Genomic DNA, 18,556 nt, shown 5'->3' with positions numbered 1-18,556 from the left:
CTGAACTCTGGGCCTGGGTGCTGTCTCTCAGCTCTTCAGCTCAGGCTAGCACTCTACCACTTGAGCCACAGCGCCACTTTCGGCTTTTTTTTTTTTTTTCTGCTTACGTGGTGCCCAGGAACTCATGCATGCAAGGCAAGCGCTCTACAACTGAGCCACCTTCCCAGCCCTTTACTTTAATTCTTTATGTAGAGATCTGAACTTAGAAATCCAGATTGTAGGGCTGGGAAGGTGGCTCAGTGGTAGAGTGATTGCCTTGCAATGCATAAGGCCCTGGGTTCGATTCCCCAGCACCACATAAGCAAAAAGAAAAAAAAAAAGCCGGAAGTGGCACTGTGGCTCAAGTGGTAGAGCGCTAGCCTTGAGCTGAAGAGCTGAGGGATAGCACCCAGGCCCATAGTTCAGGCCCCACAACCGGACCCACAAAAAAAAAAAGAAATCCAGATTGTAAAAGCTGGGCATGGTGGTATCTCCCTGCAGTCCCAACATTTGGAGGCTGAGGGTGGAAGATCACAAGTTTGAGGACAGTTGAAGCTGTCCTCTGAGGTTGGAGGCATGGCTCACTTGGTAGAGTGCTAGCCAGTGAGCAAAAGTAGTGGGTACTGAGTTCAATTTCTGGTCTTGGACCTAAAAAAATCTGTCATGATAGTGCATATTATAGGATAATCTCATTTTTAATAAAATGTATGTATTTGTAATATTTGTAGTGAATCAAGTGTTCTGTAGGACAAAAATCATGCTAAGTGCTCTGTAAGTATCATTTCAGTTAGTTAACCTTGTGCACTGGGTACTGCAATGATCTCTGTGTTTTGACAAATAGAAACTGTTCTTAAGTGGCAGAATTGAAACTCCAAAGGCCACCTTTTTTTTTTTTTTGGTGCTGGTCCCGGGATTTGAACTGAGGACCTAGCTGTTGTCCTTTAGCTTTTGTGCTCAATGCTAGCACTCTAGCATTTGAACCACAGCTCCACTTCCAGCATTTTTGGTAATTTATCAGAGATAAATTACTTTCCTGCCTGCTTGTCTTTGAATGGCAATTCTCAGATCTTAGCCTTATGAGTAGCTAGGATTACAGGCATGAGTCACCAGCGCCCAGCCAAAGCCCACATTTTAAAAATGCTTTTCACATTTTAGATAAATATGAGCATGTATACATATATATGCGTGTGCATATATACACACACACTCAGGAAAATGATTAAAAGATGCTGAAATATTAATAGTTACCTTTGGTGAAATTCTTGCTAATTATCTTGTAAGCAACCATATTCCACAAAGGCTTTTTTTTTTTTTTTTAGTCAGTCATGCGGCTTGAATTCTGGGCCTGGGCACTGTCCCTGAGCTCTTCAGCTCAAGGCTAGAGCCACAGTGCCACTTCTGGTTTTCTGGTGGTTAATTGGAGATAAAAGCCTCACAGACTTTCCTGTCCAGCCTGGCTTTGAACCTCAATCCTCAGAACTCAGCCTCCTGAGTAGCTAGGATTACAGGTGTAAGCCACTGGCGACAGAACCAAAGGCCTTCTTATAACACACTGGGTATAGCATCAGTCACTCTATGTCCATGGACAATTCTATGTTCTAATAAAGTTTCTTGGCAGGAGAAATCCTGTTTGAGGTTAATGATCCAGTTCACAATGACCTTCCTTATGTTTAACTTCTTCCCTACTTGGCTGTCTGCAGGGGAATGCAATTACGGAGGCAGAGTAACTGATGACAAAGACAGGCGTCTCTTACTGTCCCTTCTGTCCACATTCTACTGTAAGGAAATTGAACAGGACCATTACTACCTTGCTCCTGGAGACATTTACTACGTCCCTCCTCATGGCCCCTACCAGGTAAGGGATGGCCTTCCTCTGTCCCCAGAGGGGCTCAGTAGTTCTCATATGGCTAGGCGCTGCAACATACCCAAGGAAGGTCCAAGGTTAGCCTTGGGTTTCCTTACTAAGACCCACAAACAGCTTCTAATATTCCAAAGATCCTTCAAGAGAGATGCTGTTATCATTTGGTGAATGCTGGGTATTTGGTACACAATGTTTTTCAAAATACAGGGTATGCTGTGTGCTGGTATCTCATACCTGTAATCCTAGCCATTCAAGAGGCTGAGATCTGAGGATTGTGGTTCAAAGCCAGCCTGAGCAGAAAAGTCTGTGAGACTCTTATCTCCAATGAACCACCAGTGGTGGTAGAGTGGTAGAGTACCAACCTTGAGCAAAAAAGCTAAGCAAGAGCAAGAGCCACTGAGTTCAAGCCCCAATACCAGCACAAGGGATGGGGGTCCATTTGGGGAAACCATAGTGAGGGAAACAGGATAGTAAGGAGGAAGTCTTGGCCATAAGCAGGGTGGTAATTGCTACTTGGAAACAAAGGCTCAAAAGGTGGTAGAAGTCAGGTGCAGGTGGCTCACGCCTGTAATCCTAGCTACTCAGGAGGCTGAGAGCTGAGGTTCGCAGTTCAAAGCCAGTCTGGGGAGGAAAGTCCGTGAGACTAATCTCCAATTAACCACCAGAAAACCAGAAGTGGCGCTGTGGCTCAAGTGGTAGAGCGCTCGCTTTGAGCTGAAGAGTTTGAGGGACAGTGCCCAGGCCCAGAGTTCAAGCCCTATGACTGACAAAAAAAGGTAGTAGAAGGGAAAATCAGGAAAACTTGACTGGGGGAGTCGGGGGATGAGGATGAGACAGGAAAGAGGGAAATAAAATAAAGGTGCAGGTAAGATGAAAAGAGCTTTTTTAAATGCCAGTAATTGGACTTGAACTTAGGTACTACTGTCCCCAAGCTTTTTTGCCCAAGGCTAGGGTTCTAGCTCTTGAGCCACAGCTCCTCTTCTAAGTTTTGAGTCCTTAATTGGAGATAAGATTCTCATGGACTTTCCTGCCCTAGCTGGGTATATACCATGATCCTGAGATCTCAACCTCTTGAATAGCTAGAATGACATGTATTAGCTACCAGCACCAAACTAAGAGTTTATTCTCATTGATTCATTTGCTAAAACCTTAGTCCTTTATAACCTCATTTGTCTTCCCATTTATAGATAAGGAAATGGGGTTTCAGATAACTAGATTGGGGACTGAGAAGGTGGCTCAGTGATAGTCTTGCATGCATAAGGCCCTGGGTTCAATTCCTCAACACCACATAAGCAGAAAAAGCTGGAAGTGGCGCTGTGGCTCAAGTGGTAGAGAGCTAGCCTTGAGCTGAAGAGCTGAGGGACAGTGCCCAGTTCCAGAGCTCAGGCCCCGCAACTGACAAAAACAGCAGCAGCAACAACAACAACAAAACAGATTACTAGCTTGGGTTACATAGTAACAGAGCTAGGATCAAAATCCAATTCTGTGTAATTCTAAAGCCAGAACTGCAGCATGAGCAGAGAAGCCTGGCAAAAAAAGCTTGAGATTTATTCACCAAGTCTGGGGAGGGCAATGTTATTGATACAGTGGTTCCTATTCAAGGTTAGGCCCTGTGAAATCCCCAGTTGTTGGTAGAACTTGTGATACTGTGTTTGTGTCAGCCAAAGATTTCTTTTCCAGACTTACATTGAATATCTCAGGACCCTCCCCATCACAGCCCACCCAGAAGTATTTGGCCTTCATGAGAATGCAGACATCACTAAGGACAACCAGGAAACCAACCAGCTCTTTCAAGGGGTGCTGTTGACTCTTCCTAGACAGTCAGGAGGGAGTGGCAAGTCCCCGCAGGTAAGGCTTGTGGGGAGAAGACATAATTCAGTTTCCTGGACAGTCTTCCATCTAGTGTGTCCTCAGGATTAGAGGTGATAACGAAGAGCACAGAAAAGTCAAGGCCTGGCAGTGGCCAGTTTTGCCTGTGGGAGGGGCTAGGTGCTCTGGCCCCAACTGCTGAGAGTTCGTAAATAAGAATTATAAGGGAACAGGGCTGGGAAGGTGGCTCAGTGGTAGAGCGCTTGCCTTGCATGCACGAGGCTCTGGGTTCGATTCCCCAGCACCACATAAGCAAAAAGAAAAAAAGCCGGAAGTGGTGCTGTGGCTCAAGTGGTAGAGCGCTAGCCTTGAGCTGAAGAGTTGATGGACAGCGCCCAGGCCCAGAGTTCAAGCACCACGACTTGACCAAAAAGAAAAAAAAAAAAAAATTATAAGGGAACAAAAGCTGGGTGCCAGTGGCTTACCCTTGTAATCCTAGTTACTCAGGAAGCTGAGATCTGAGGACTGCTTTTTGAAGCCAGTCTGGCAGGAAAGTCCATGAGATTCTTTTTTTGTTGTTGTTTTTTGGTTTTTGGTTCTTTTGGTCAGTCGTGGGGCCTGAACTCTGGGCCTGGGTGCTGTCCTTCAGCTCTTCAGCTCAAGGCTAGCAAGCTACCACTTGAGTCACAGCTCCACTTCTAGCTTTTTGGTAGTGAATTGGAGATGAGTTTCACGGACAGAACACATACAAAGACAAACAAAAAACCATTTATTTAAACAACCGGGCTGGGAAGGTGGCTCAGTGGTAAAGTGCTTGCCTTGCATGTATGAGGCCCTAGGTTCGATTACTCAGCACCACATAAGCAGGAAAAAAAAGCCGGAAATGGCACTGTGACTCAAGTGGTAGAGCACTAGCCTTGAGGTGAAGAGCTGAAGGACAGCGCCCAGGCCCAGAATTCAGGCCCAGGACCAGACCCACAAAAAATATATAAACAACAACAACAACATAGTCAGGTGCTGGTGGCTCACACCTGTAATCCTAGCTACTCAGGAGGCTGAGATCTGAAGATCAAAGTTCAAAGCCAGCCCAGGCAGGAAAGTCTGTGAGACTCTTATCTCCAATAAACCACCAGAAAACCGGAAGTGGCACTGTGGCTCAAGAGGTAGCAGCCTTGAACTAAAGAGCTGAGGGACAGCACTCAGGCCCAGAGTTCAAGCCCTCTGACCAACAAAAAAACAAACAAAAACTGTGTGTCTGGCCAGATGCTGGTGGCATATGCCTGTAATCAGTAGGTTGAGATCTGAGGACTGCTTGTTTGAAGCCAGCCTGGGCAAGAAAATCATGACACTCTTACCTCCAATTAACTACCAAAAAGCCAGAAGTGGAGTTGTGGTTCAAGTGGTAGAGTACCAGCCTTCAGCTTATGGCACCCAGGCTTTGAGTTCAAGCCCCAGTACAGGCACACACACACACACACACACACACACACACACACACACACACACACACACACACACACACACACACAAATCCAAAAGACTGTCTCAGAGCTGGAAATGGAGACCAATTTCTTTAAAGTCATGTAAGATGGAAAGACAGCAAGGGAGGGAGAGAAGGAACAGTTATTAAGTTCCTTCCAGATGACATAGCTAGGGCTGGGAAGGTGGCTCAGTGGTAGAGCGCTTGCCTTGCATGCCTGAGGCAGGGTTCGATTCCTCAGCACCACATAAGCAAAAAGAAAAAGCCGGAAGTGGCACTGTGGCTCAAGTGGTAGAGCGCTAGCCTTAAGCTGAAGAGCTGAGGGACAGCGCCCAGGCCCAGAGTTCAAGCCCCATAACGGGACCCCCCCAAAAAAAACAAAAAACAGATGATGTAGCTAGCCTTTGTAGGCTTCTTGTGAAAGGGGGGATAAATTGAGAGAAGGAAGGAAGAGAAGACACTATACAAAAAAAAAATGTAATCATTAACTGATTTATGTAACTGTAATCCCTTGTATATCACCTTTATAATAACAATAAAATATCTTTTAAAAAGAAAAGGGGAAAGATGAACAAACATTGAAATTGTTAAATTAGCATAGATCTAAGGCTATTTGTCAGGTATGAAGAAAGAAAGATGATTAAAACTTGAAGAGGTTTTCTCACCATTTAGTTAAACATTATTTATTTCAGGCCCTGGAAATCCCTAAAATCATTCTTAGTACTTCTTGTGGTCCAGGACACACTTTGTGAAGCAATGACCCAGTCTAACTCAGCACAGATATTAGGCTACTAGGTAGTTTCCCCTGCCCACAGGAAGTCTAACTTAGACTGGGTTTGTCTACCAGTGAGAGAAGAAGTGAAGAGTTTCAGGTTCTTCACAAAATCAGACCCAGACAGACCCAGAACTATGTTTCCTGCTTAATTCCACCACCTTCTCTCTCCTACTCTGTCCTTCCTTCCCTCCCTTCCTTCCCTCTTCCCCCCCTTTCCTCCCTCCCTCTTCCTCCCCCCCCTCCTCCTTTTTTTGGTGCCTGTACTGGAACTTGAATTTAGGGCCTGTCAGTGTCCCTTAGCTTTTTCCACTCAAGGCCAGTCCTCCACCATTTGAACCATAGTTCCACATCTGGCCTTTTAGTGGTGAAGTGGAATAAGGGTTTCATAAACTTTTCCTTGTCCAGGCTGGCTTTGAATGGTGATGCTCAAATCTCAGCCTCCTGAGCAGCTTGGATTGTGGGCATGATCCGCCAGCACTCACTTCACATTTCCTTTCTCTAGCACCCCCCTTCCCCCACCACTAAGCTGCCTCGTGGCCGGTCCCTCTCAGCAGGCAATCTTACCTTTTGGGTCTCCTAATTGGGTTCAAAGTGTCATAAGTGGTAACTTATTGTCCCTGAGCTTTCTTTTTACTCAAGGCTAGCACTTGAACCAAATCTCTACTTCCAGCTTTTTCTTTTCTTTCCTTTTTTGTGAATTTGAGATAAGAGTCTCACTGACTTTCCTGCCTAGGCTGGCTTTGAACCATGATCCTCAGATCCCAGCCTCCTCAGTAGCTAGGATTATATACAAGAGCCATGGGTTCCAGGCCCATTGAATACATTTAAAAAGACAGTTGCTAGTTAGATTTGATGGTGCAGGGCTTTAATTCCAGCACTTGGGAGGCAGAGGCAGGAGGATAATTAGTCTGAGGCCAGTCTGAGCTACAGAGTGAGACCTTTTCTCAAAAACAAGCAAAACGAAGACAAATAAAAAAAACCAATTCAATTGTTTCAAGTTTTCCCAGATAAAACCCTACTGCAAGTTTCATTTCTCATCCACATCTCTATTGTTTGTACTTCAAGGAAGTGGTTGAGGAGCTGGCCCAGGACATACTCTCGAAGCTTCCCAATGACTTTGACTTGGAAAAGATCATGAAGTTGTATCCCGTGATTTATGAGGAATCTATGAACACTGTCCTCAGACAGGAGCTCATCAGATTCAACAGGTGGGTCAGATGATCTTGCTTGAATCTGAGCATGAGGGGTAAGATTAAGTGGGCAGTGGCTAAGATGGACATTTAATAAGGGGTTTCTGTGTAGAAGAAGATGTGGTTTGCCCAACTGATAGGGAGAGACACGAAGAGAACCATCCACAGCACATGTTGCCTAGGATTAAATCACTCCTAGCATTCTCTGCCATCATTCATGTGACACCCTTAGTCAAGTTAAAATGAATATATAGTACAAACTAATAGCAAAAGTAGTCATCACAGCAATCCTTCCTTCCTTCCTTCCTTCCTTCCTCCTTCCTTCCTTCCTTCCTTCTTTCCTTCCTCCTTCCTCCCTCCCTCCCTCCCTCCCTCTCTTCCTTTTTTCCTTCCTTCCTTCCTTCCTTCCTCCCTTCCTCCCTTCCTCCCTTCCTTCCTTTCTTCCTTTCTCTGCCCTGCCCTCTTTTCTTTCTCCTTTTCTTTCCCAGCCCTGGGATTTGAACTCCTGTCTGAGCACTGTCCTTTAGCTTATTTTTATTCAAGGTTAACTCTCTACCACTCGAGCCACAGCTCCAGTTCTGATCAGAGCAACTTTTATTGAGCTACTAGTGCCAGATATGGTTCCAAGTATTATGCATGGTTTTCATTGAAATGACACATAATCTTTGCAATAGGCACAATTATCAACCTCTCTACCACCATTTTACAGATGAAAAAACTCTAGGCATAATATTAGATATCACATCTAATGACTACCATCCTGTGCTGCTCAGTCTTCCCTAAGGCAACTGAAGTCCTTCCCTGGTGGGCATAGGGACTTTATTAGCCTTAACCACTGACCATTATAACACAAAATTGAGATTCAGAATGATTGAACACAGTTATTCAATGAGTACTGAGTTTGAACCCAGGATGTCACAAGTGGTGAGAAAAATTCATTCCAGGGGATGGGAAGGTGGCTCAGTGGTAGAGCGCTTGCCTTGCATGCATGAGGCCCTGGGTTCCATTCCTCAGCACCACATAAGCAGAAAAAAAAGCCGGAAGTGGCGCTATGGCTCAAGTAGTAGAGCACTAGCCTTGAACTGAAGAGCTGAGGGACAGAGCCCAGGCCCAGAGTTTAGACCCCATGACCGTCAAAAAAGAAAAAGAAAAGAAAAAGAAAAATTCATTCCATTGCTTCTTCTGTAGAGTTGAGTTGTTCTGGGATGACCATAGAGCCAAGAGTCCCCTGCCCTTCTGGACCTCTTTCATTTCTCTATTACAACATAGAAGGGTCACCTTAAATTGACTTCAAAATTCTCAAAACAGCCAGGAACCTATGGCTTGTGACTATAATGCTAACCACTCAGGAGGCTGTGATCTGGGAGTTATAGTTCAAAGCCAGCTCAGGCAGGAAAGTCTGTGACACTCTTATTTTCAAGTAACTGCGGGGGTGTGGGGGAGAGACAGGCACTGGTGGCTCACACCTGTAACCCTAGCTACTCAGGGGGCTGAGATACAAGGATTGAGGTTCAAAGCCAGCCCAGGCAGGAAAGTCCATGAGACTCTTATCACCAGTTAACCACCAGAAAACTGGACATGGCGCTGTTGCTCAAGTGGTAGAGCACAGCTCCCAGGCTGAGTTCAGGCCCCATGACATCCCCCTCCCCCCCAAAAAAAAGCTGGAAATGGAGCTGTGGTTCAAGTGCTAGAATGCTAAACTTGGGCAAAAAAGCTCAGGGACAACACCCATACCCTGGGTTCAAACCCTGATATTGTTATGCATGCACTCGTTCCTGCAAACACACACACACACACACACACACACACACACACACACACACACACACACACACAGCCAAAATTGAAAGCAATCAAAGCCAATTAGACTAAATGAAGAAATTGAGACCCAGAGATGGCTGTGGCTTGATGTGAGTCTTGAGTGACTCAGAGCCAAGTGGCCTAAACTTCATCACCCTGCCTCCAGATCCTGTGGAGGTTGTTTGCTGATCCAGATACTATGCTACTGTCTCTATTTTGCCTTATTGGGTTGTTGCTGAGTTTAGGGACAGCTTTGGAACTGGGAAAATGTCATCTGAGACTTTCTTAGGGTTAGTCTCTTGAGAGTCAAGAGATCACTGGCCATATAGAGACCAAACAAGGTATGGAGTGTGAGCTTGGGAAGAGGCCACCTCTGCTGAGTCAGATGCCTTGGAATGATGTGCTGGCAGTCAGTAGGCCAAATGGCTTCCTCTTCTGCTACTAATCACTCCCCTAAGACCATGGGAATATTTGTTGGTGGTTGTGGGGGCCTTTACCAGCCTTTACCACTGGCCATTATAATACAGAAGACCAGACAATCATAAGCTCCACCTTTAGCAACACTCTATGGTCTTTCTTACATGTTTCTGCCTGTGGTACAGGAAGTCCAACATGGCTGATAGTTCCGTGTCCAATTCAAGGAAACCATCATAGTGTTTTCTTGGGCAGGTATTCCTTCCTTGGGTGCTAAAGCCTTGAAACTAGCAAAGTTCCCAATTGTGGGACCAGAATAGAAATGTAAGTAGGGCTAGATGTTGGTGGCTCATGCCTGTAATCTTAGCTACCTCAGGAGCCTGAGATCTGAGGATCGTAGTTCAAAGCCAGCCTGGGCAGGAAAGCCCATGAGACTTTTGTCTTCAGTTACCCACCAAAAAGCCGAAGTGAAGCTGTGGCTCAGTTAATAAGAGTGACAACAAAACCTCAGGGAGGGGCTGGGAAGGTGGCTTAGTGGTAGAGTGCCTCGCATGCATGAGGCCCTGGGTTCAATTCCTCAGCAATATATAAACAGAAAAGGCTGGAAGTGGTATTGTGGCTCAAGTAGTAGAGTGCTAGTCTTGAGCTGAAGAGCTCAGTGACAGTACCCAGGCCCAGAGTTCAAGCCCCACAACCGACCAAAAACTACAACAACAATAACAACAACAACAACAACAAAAACCCCTCAGGGACAGCACCCAGACCTTGAGTTCCACCCCAGGACCAGCACACACAAAAAAGAAAAGAAGTGTGAGTAGGTCTTCAGCTGTAATAGAAATCCTCATGGCAGTTCTTAAGGTGATAGCTTGAGTCCTAAGCAAGCATAGGCATCCAGTGTTTGAACATAAAATTTGCTCATCTCAAGTGCAGTGGCCACAAATTCAGGATCCCCTTTCTATATTCACTACTCTTCTGTCTATTGGGTTGCAAGTCTACAAATTCTTGAAGACAACAAGCTCTTCTTGGTGACAGTTGTCTTTCTCTAGTGTGTACCTCATAGTTTATATAGAACAACCTTAGTGATATGAATCAAAAGCCCTGAAAACAATAGGTGCTTTTCAATCCAGATGTTCTATTTTAGATCCCTCCAAGGGTTACACTGTTACTGAAGGTACTACAATGCCAGGTCCAAGAGTGGAGTGAACAGAGCAAGCTCCTATTCAATCTTCCTGCTCCAAAAATCTATTTAGTATATTGTCCTTGGATAGAAAATATATCAGAAATCAAACTGATGAGAACAGATACTTTACTTGATTTTAGCCCAAAGTGATTTTGTTGAGAGAGAGAGGCAGAGAGAGAAGAGAGGGGGGGGGGAGAGAGAGAGAGAGAGAGAGAGAGAGAGAGAGAGAGAGAGAGAGAGAGAGAGAGAGAATAGCTAGGATTATAGGCATGAGCCAGTGACTGGCACAAAGGGAATTTTATATCTCTATTTTATTGAATTAGAATTTCTTTTCTTTCTTTTTTTCTTTTTTTGGTGGTGGGGCTTAAACTCTGGGTTTGGGCGCTATCCCTGCGCTCTTCAGCTCAAGGTGAGCGCTCTACCGCTTGAGCCACAGCACCACTTCTGGTTTTCTAGTGGTTAATTGGAGATAAGAGTCTCATGGACTTTTCTGCCTGGGGTGGCTTTGAACTGTGATCCTCAGATCTCAGCCTCCTTAGTAGCTAGGATTACAGGTGTGAGCCACCAGCGCCCGGCTTGGAAAGAATTCCTTATATGCTAAAAGAAAATTATTTTAAAAACGTAATATAGATTGACCCCAATAAAAACATTGTAGGGTGCAGTGGCTCACACCTATAATCCCTATACTCAGAAGGCAGAATTAGGGAAGACTAAGGTTCAAGGCTAGCCTGGGGGAAAAAATTAACGAGACGAAGCCATGTATGTTAGTATGTGCCTGTGGTCCTAAGTATGTGGAAAGCCATAGGTAGGAGGATCATGGTCAAGATTGGCCCTAGGTATAAATGGGAATCCTATTTAAAAATACAGCAGGAAAGGCTTAGAGTAGTTGAACAAGTGGGTAGCGAGAAGATATCTGGAAAGATACACATTAATCTTTATGTGATAAAGTAATGGGTGACAGAACTTTTTCTCAATGCTTTTGTATCCACTGACCTTTGAGAGGGGAGGAATATTAAAGGAGAGCTGCTTGGGTAGAAGCCGGCTACTGGAAAAGATGAACTAAGCCAGCTCCTTTGTTCTTTTCAGGCTGACCAAAGTCGTTCGCAGAAGCCTCATTGATCTTGGCCGGGCCATCAAAGGGCAGGTCCTGATGTCCTCAGAGCTGGAGGAAGTCTTTAATAGCATGCTCCTGGGTAAAGTGCCAGCAATGTGGGCAGCTAAATCCTACCCATCACTGAAGCCCTTGGGGGGCTACATGGCTGACTTACTGGCCCGTTTGGCCTTCTTCCAGGTATGAGAATGAATGTAAATGGCATGCTTGACTTGATGAAGACATCCTAAAATAACCAATTAGAGGCAAGAGAGGAGGGCAGGCAGCCATGAGACATTCTGTATTTGGCACCTGGAAATGATCTTAGCAGAGCTGAGCACAGGAGTGTTCACAAGATTATAGTCTATGGAGAAACAAGTAAGAACTAGAATAAATGTTACATACAAGTGGCTCATGGGACAGATCTGGCTTATGAGTATGCTTAGTTTGGCTGCTTGTTAATTTCACACTTTGAAGCTAGCATGGAACATTGGATTTTTATACATAAGGAATGACGATATAGGGGTGGGTAACTGTGGTAATGCGCTTGCTTAACACGTGATATGAAGCTCTGAATTCAATCTCCATCATGGCAAAAAAAAAAAAAATCCAGACATCATCTTGTTAAAACTAGAAGGCTTGGAACAATACTTATATACTTATTTATATACTCCCAATAAGAGTGTATAAAAACTGTTTCTAGAAAATGAATGGCTGTTACACAACAATATACTGCCCTGCTTCACTGCCCACCACTCCTTATTGGGTCCAATACTAGCTTACACCTGTGCTTTTCTTAAAGTAGAAGTATTTCTTTGTGCCTTCATTTCAAAAGTGGGAACATGAGCAAAGAGTTGGTGACTCACATCTGAAATCCTTCCTACTCTGAAGGCTAAGATCTGGGGATTGCAGTTTTAAGCCAGCCTGGGCAGAGAAGTCCATGAAACTCTTATCTCCAATTAATCACCAAAAAAGGTGGAATGAAGCTATGACTTGAGTAAAAAAGCCAAGCAAGAGCGCTTTAAGCCCCAGTATTGGTACAAATAAAACTGGAATGTGACCTGAGAATGTGGCTTAGCAGTGGTAGAGCGCTTGCCTAGCATGTATGAAGCCCTGGGTTTGAGTCCTCAGCACCACATAAACAGAAAAAGCTGGAAGTGGTGCTGTGACTCAAGTGGTAGAATGCTAGCCTTGAGCAAAAGAAGTTCAGGGACAGTGCCCAGACCCTGAATTCAAACAAAAAAAAACTGGTACAAAAAAATGTAAAGGGGCTGGGTGCTGGTGGCTCATGCCTGTAATCCTACTCAGGAGGCTGAGATCTGGGGATTGTGGTTCAAAGCCAGCCTGGGCAGGAAAGTCCGTGAGACTCTTATCTCCAATAAATCATTAGAAAACCAGAAGTGGCGCTGTGGCTCAAGTGGTAGAGCGCTCACCTTGAGCTGAAGAGCACAGGGACAGCACCCAAGCCAAAGTTCAAGCCCCACAACTGACCCCCCCCTAAAAAAAATGTAAAGGGCCAGGTGCAGTGGCTCATGCCTGTAATCCTAGCTACTTAGGAGGCTAGCCCAGGCAGGAAATTCTGTGAGACTCTTATCTCCAATAAACCACTCAGAAAACTAGAAGTGGCGCTGTGGCTCAAGTGGTAAAGTGCTAGCCTTAGCTGAAGAGATGAGGGATGGCGCCCAGGCCCAGAGTTCAAGCCCCATGACTAACCCCCCCCTCAAAAAAAAAAGTAATGGTAAGCTCAAGAGTTACATTAAATCACTTGTAAGTTAAACCACTTGCTTCAAGCAAGATAAGATAAACAGTGTGTATGAATCCTGGGTGTGATAGTATATGCTTATAATCTCAGCTATTTGGGAGGCAGAGGCAGGAGGATTGAAAGTCCAAGACCAGCCAGTGCAAAGTTACCTCAAAAACAAAAATGGGAGTGAAGGTGTGGTTCAAGTGGTAGAGTACCAGCCTTAAGGAGAGAAGTCAAGCAAGACAGTGAGCTCCTGAGTTCAAACTTAAGCACTAACACAAACATAGAACAAAACGATAATAAAAGGGCTTGAGTATGATTCAAGTGATAGGGCACTGACAATCCCAGTATTGCAGAAAAACAATTGCTTTGTGGGACTCATTCAGATGACCTGCCATAGGACTAACTTCATTGCTATTGATTTTGAATTTTGATTTCTGTGGCTCTGCAGGAATGGATTGACAAGGGGCCCCCTGTGGTCTTTTGGATCTCTGGGTTCTACTTCACACAGTCATTTTTGACAGGCGTCTCTCAGAATTACTCCCGGAAATACACCATCCCCATTGACCACGTTGGATTTGAGTTTGAGGTAGGGGTGTTTTGGGATAGAACAGCCTAAAGGAACCATCCACAATGGCCTTTTTCCTTGTTAGTCCAAACATTTGGATGTATTAAGGTACAAATGCTTCTGAGATGCTATAAAAGAAACAGCCTGACTTATGATAGTTCCAAAAGCTACTGTCTATGGAGTCAGAGCATTTCCAAGGAATATAAAAGGTAATCTTTCTAGAGGAAAATTCTGCCACTCCCATATGAAGAAAAAGGAAAGCATCCTTCCATGTTTGCTTATTCTTCATGGTGATCTCTTTCTTTGGAGAAATGTCATTGCCTTTGAATAGAAAAAGGTTGGGCACCAGTGGCTTAGGCCTCTAATCCTAGATACTCAGGAGGCTGAGATCTGAGGATCATGGTTTGAAGACAGTTGGGGTACGAAAGTCGGAGACTCTTATCTTTAACCACCAAAAAGCTGGAAGTAGAGGAAAGAAAAAAAAAAGCTCAAGGACAGTGCCCAGTTCAAGCACCAGAACTGGCACACACACAAAAAAGGAAAAAAATCCCATTCACAACACACAACTATATTAGAATTGTGTTAAATGTAGCTCATGTTCTTTGGTTTGCCATAATCCCTAATACTGCCTTTTATCCTATACCTAGACCATTTTCTGCTTTGCCAGGAGGAATTGGTGCTTATTACTCTTCAATATTATCAGTGGTAAGGTAGAGTTGACTCATACCAGGAGCTCATCAGAACCAATTGTAACATTCTTCAATAATCATCTAAGCTGGTTCTTAGATGGTAGCAGGAAACCACATAAATTGGTAAAAATTATAAATCAGGGATTGATTTTCCTTCCCAGAGCTCTTTTACTAACTTGCCTCTGAATCAGAATCAAATCTCTTACTACATACAGCAAGGTGCAAAAACAGGATTGTACCAAGTCATTAAGCTACAGTTAAACATGGCTTCCTGACTCCTAGGCCTTCACCATATATAAGGGCAACCCAGGAACCAGACCTTGCTCATGTATGGTGGGCAGGAGCATTATCAAACAAGCCCCATTTGTCAGTTGAGATAGATCCTGACAGATCCAGATGTTGCAGCCAGGCTGACGTTTATTGGTGTCTAATGATAGAGCTCACAGCATTCCCCTCTTCCAGGTAACCAAACAAGAAACGGGAATGGAGAATAACCCAGAAGATGGGGCCTACATAAAAGGGCTTTTCCTAGAAGGTGCCCGTTGGGACAGAAAAGTCATGCAGATTGGAGAGTCTTTCCCCAAGATCCTTTATGACCCATTGCCCATCATTTGGCTGAAGCCTGGTAAGAGTGCAACGTTTCTGCATGAGAACATCTATGTGTGTCCGGTCTACAAAACAAGTGCCCGGAGAGGCACCCTCTCCACCACAGGCCACTCTACTAACTACGTCCTCTCTATTGAGCTCCCAACATACATGCCTCAGAAGCACTGGATAAACCGAGGGGTGGCTTCGCTGTGCCAGCTGGACAACTGATGGCATTTGTGTCAAAACAAAGTAAATGGCATCTTGTTCTCTACAACAGTCTAGCTTTTTTTTTTCTTTTTTAAAAAGGGATTTATTACCATACAGTAGTTGTAAAAGGGGATTTTCACTGTAACAATCTCATTCATGCAATCAATGTATCCCCATCAACATTACCCCTTCTTTCTTCTCCTTTTCTTGAAATAGTTTCAACTAGCTGCCTTTTTTTTTGAGTCATAGTAGAATGAAGATGGTAATTATATGGAGAGCAATCATTATAAACCAGGTATTTTACAACAACTCTATAAAGTAGCTTATCATTATCTGCATTTCATAGCTGTAGAAGCCATGTACAGAGAATATAGGTAATATCCCCACAAATCAGGCAAGTAGAATTGATATTCTTCAATTTAGACTGTTAGTCATTTGGATTAATATCTTTTGTGGTTATCTTGTGTATGAATGTGTGTGTCTTGGTCCTAGGTTTGAACTCAGATCCTGGGTGCTGTCCTGAGGTATTTTGCTCACTCTACTTGAGGCACAGCTCCACTTCTGCATTTTATATCTATATATATCATTGGTAGAATTAGGATCCAATAGCTTCTCGGTGCTGGGGATCAAACTAACCTTGTACAATCTAGGCAAGTTCTACATACATTCTCAGTCCAGCTCCAGTTGTTTATCTTTAGCCCACATAAAAGAGCTAAAATGTCAGGAAAAGAGTTGAAAACTATATTTGTTGCATGCCTATAGTATGTCAGGGTTTGTACCCAATACACTGTTAGATATCTTGCTTGATTTTATATACTATAAACATTGTCTCTCCCTTGAGTTCAGGGAGATTAAGTAACTTGCTTAAGATTACCCAGTTCTTTATCACTATAGATCCAAGTGGTTGAAGCCATGTATTTTCTGCTGCCTTCTGTCTAGGTACTTGGTACATTTTCAGCTGTAGATTGTTGGAAGAGATGTGTAGTTCCAACAACATTTACTGTGTCCAAGAAAATTCAATCACTTCTATTTCCCTAGGATAGCTAGAAACAAATCCAGAGACAAAAATCAAACTCATGATGGATTCTTCACTGACTCTCACGTAGTTCTTTGGCTCTAAATGGCTTTTTTTAAGGGTGTTTCCTGCTCACTTCATAGTCAAGCAAACATAAGGCTGAGAGTTTTCACGTCTGGCTTGACTTCTTTTCTTTACTAGAACAAATGTTCTGACTCAGGGCCTCTGATTATTCAATGTGGAAAGCTTCTTTGAGAATCAAAAAAAAAAATACTCCAGAAAACCTCAGTTTTAATTTCTTCATGGTGCTAGCCAAATTGACTGAGGACTCTGAATTCTTAGATAAGCAAACCTTCCAACTCTAGGAATTGAGTGCAAGAGAAGGTCTCCAAACCTCACCCCAGGACATTAGAAACAGTGAAGAATCAGCATCAAACTCGAAGAAGGTATCTTAAGTTTGTTTTTTCAGAAACATACCTTTTCCCAATGTGTGTGAGAATCAGCAGAAACAGACAGCTGTTGATTAGTCATGTGAGATAGAAAAATAGTCAAAATCCCAAATCCCAACTCTTGGATCAGTAGGTAAACCACATCGTAGGCTATACAGTAGCTTGGCAGTAAGAGTGTTTCTAAGAGAACAATTGAAAGTTAATTGCAGTTTTGGAATGCCAGCTTCAGCAACAAAAAAACCGAGTGAGTCAGGGACTGTCTCATTCCTCAGGGGTTAAAGGACAAAATGTTTTTTTCTGTTATGATGGATTATATATTTTTTGTAATATAAAACATTTCTTTCTCTTTGAAAACAAAGATTGCCCTAAATTTGAGGTCGCTTTCAATTGGGGCCAGTATGGAAACAATGTCTCCTCCTGGGAAAGAGCAAGATGCTTTTCAGAAATCATTGTGATTTAGTGACTGGAATCCTAGGGCAGAGCTGGTCAGAGACCAACCCTGTGAGAAAACAGCAAGCCTGGTTGTAACATGCAAACTCAGTGGATGGCATCAGGCAAATCGAGTCATTAAGCTAGTCCCTGCTCTTAAAAATTTGTTAAGCTGGTACAGTGGCTCATGCCTGTAATTCCAGAAACTTAGGAGGCTGAGATTGAAATATTGAAGGTTCAGGCTAGTCTAGGCAAAAAAGTTTTATGAGACGGAGGTGGTGCTGTGGCGCTGTGGCTCAAGTGGTAGAGTGGTAGCCTTGAGCAGATGAGCTCAGGGACAGTGCCCAGGCCCAGAGTTCAAGCCCAGGACCAAAAAACAAAAACAAAAAAGTTTATGAGACTGATGTGGTGGTGTATACCTATCATCCTAGCTATGGTGAAAAACAGGAGTATTAAAAAAATTGAGACCCTATCTTAAAATAATCAACACAAACAAGGGCTGAAGTGGGGAGAGGGAGGTGGCTAAGTAGTAGAGTATCTGCTTAGCAAGCTTGAGGCCCTGAGTTCAAACCCTAGTACTGCCAAACAACATCTAGCTGTTGAATACACAACTATATTCACTCTTCAGTGATAGAAAAAAATACATTAAAGAGTGGATGTGGTAGGTTTGCCCCTTAAAACACTGAAGATGGATTTTATAGTCTCAAAAATGAAAAATGCTATTTAAAAAAAGAAAAAAATGTTCAAGTGCAGTGGTATATACTTATAATCTTAGCTTTTGTGAGGATGAGGTAGGATTGTGAGTTCAAGGCCAGCTGGGCTATACATTGAGTTCAGGCTAGCCTGGGCTGCATATTAAAACTCTGCTTCAAAAACAAAAAAACACAAGTAAAGTAAGATGTAACTTACATGAAAGATTTGGATAGTAATTGACAATTGTTTTTATGTTACAGTGTGTGTATCCATTTGTTTTTGTCATAGTATATATAAACACACTATATATTGTCATAGTATATATACAGCATTATATATACACATTATAGTTATTATATAAATATATATATATATATATATATATATATATATAGAGTGTGTGTGTGTGTGTGTGTGTGTGTGTGTGTGTGTGTGTGCTTTGCTTCTTCACTAGAACAAATGTCCTTACTCAGGGTTTCTGATTTTTCCTGAATGTGGAAAGCTTTGAGAACAAAATAAACACATTCCAGAAAACCTCAGTTTTAATTTCTTTATGGTGCTAGCCAAATTCTTTTGGGGGATTCTGAATTCTGAGA

General features: G+C 43.4%; 1 protein-coding gene and 1 pseudogene across 1 annotated transcript in view; one reads left to right on the top strand and one right to left on the bottom strand.

The window, feature by feature from the left end:
* The window catches only part of Dnah3 (dynein axonemal heavy chain 3), a 197,007-nt gene extending 181,592 nt beyond the window's left edge, over window positions 1-15,415 (top strand). The window contains exons 56-61 of the mRNA XM_042689859.1: window positions 1,680-1,834; window positions 3,521-3,688; window positions 6,970-7,112; window positions 11,575-11,779; window positions 13,774-13,911; window positions 15,042-15,415. Of these exons, the coding sequence (XP_042545793.1) occupies window positions 1,680-1,834; window positions 3,521-3,688; window positions 6,970-7,112; window positions 11,575-11,779; window positions 13,774-13,911; window positions 15,042-15,395 (1,163 nt within the window). The 3' untranslated portion in view covers window positions 15,396-15,415. The remainder of the gene's footprint in view (window positions 1-1,679; window positions 1,835-3,520; window positions 3,689-6,969; window positions 7,113-11,574; window positions 11,780-13,773; window positions 13,912-15,041) is intronic.
* LOC122116198 lies at window positions 10,458-10,670 on the bottom strand (annotated as a pseudogene).
* Window positions 15,416-18,556: the final 3,141 nt, after the last annotated feature.

Source organism: Dipodomys spectabilis, unplaced genomic scaffold (assembly GCF_019054845.1).
Source record: "Dipodomys spectabilis isolate Male_0828 unplaced genomic scaffold, ASM1905484v1 ptg000127l, whole genome shotgun sequence".
Classification (NCBI taxonomy): Eukaryota; Metazoa; Chordata; class Mammalia; order Rodentia; family Heteromyidae; genus Dipodomys; species Dipodomys spectabilis.
The sequence above is the reverse complement of the archived record's forward strand: the minus strand, read 5'-3'. Positions and strand labels throughout refer to the sequence as shown.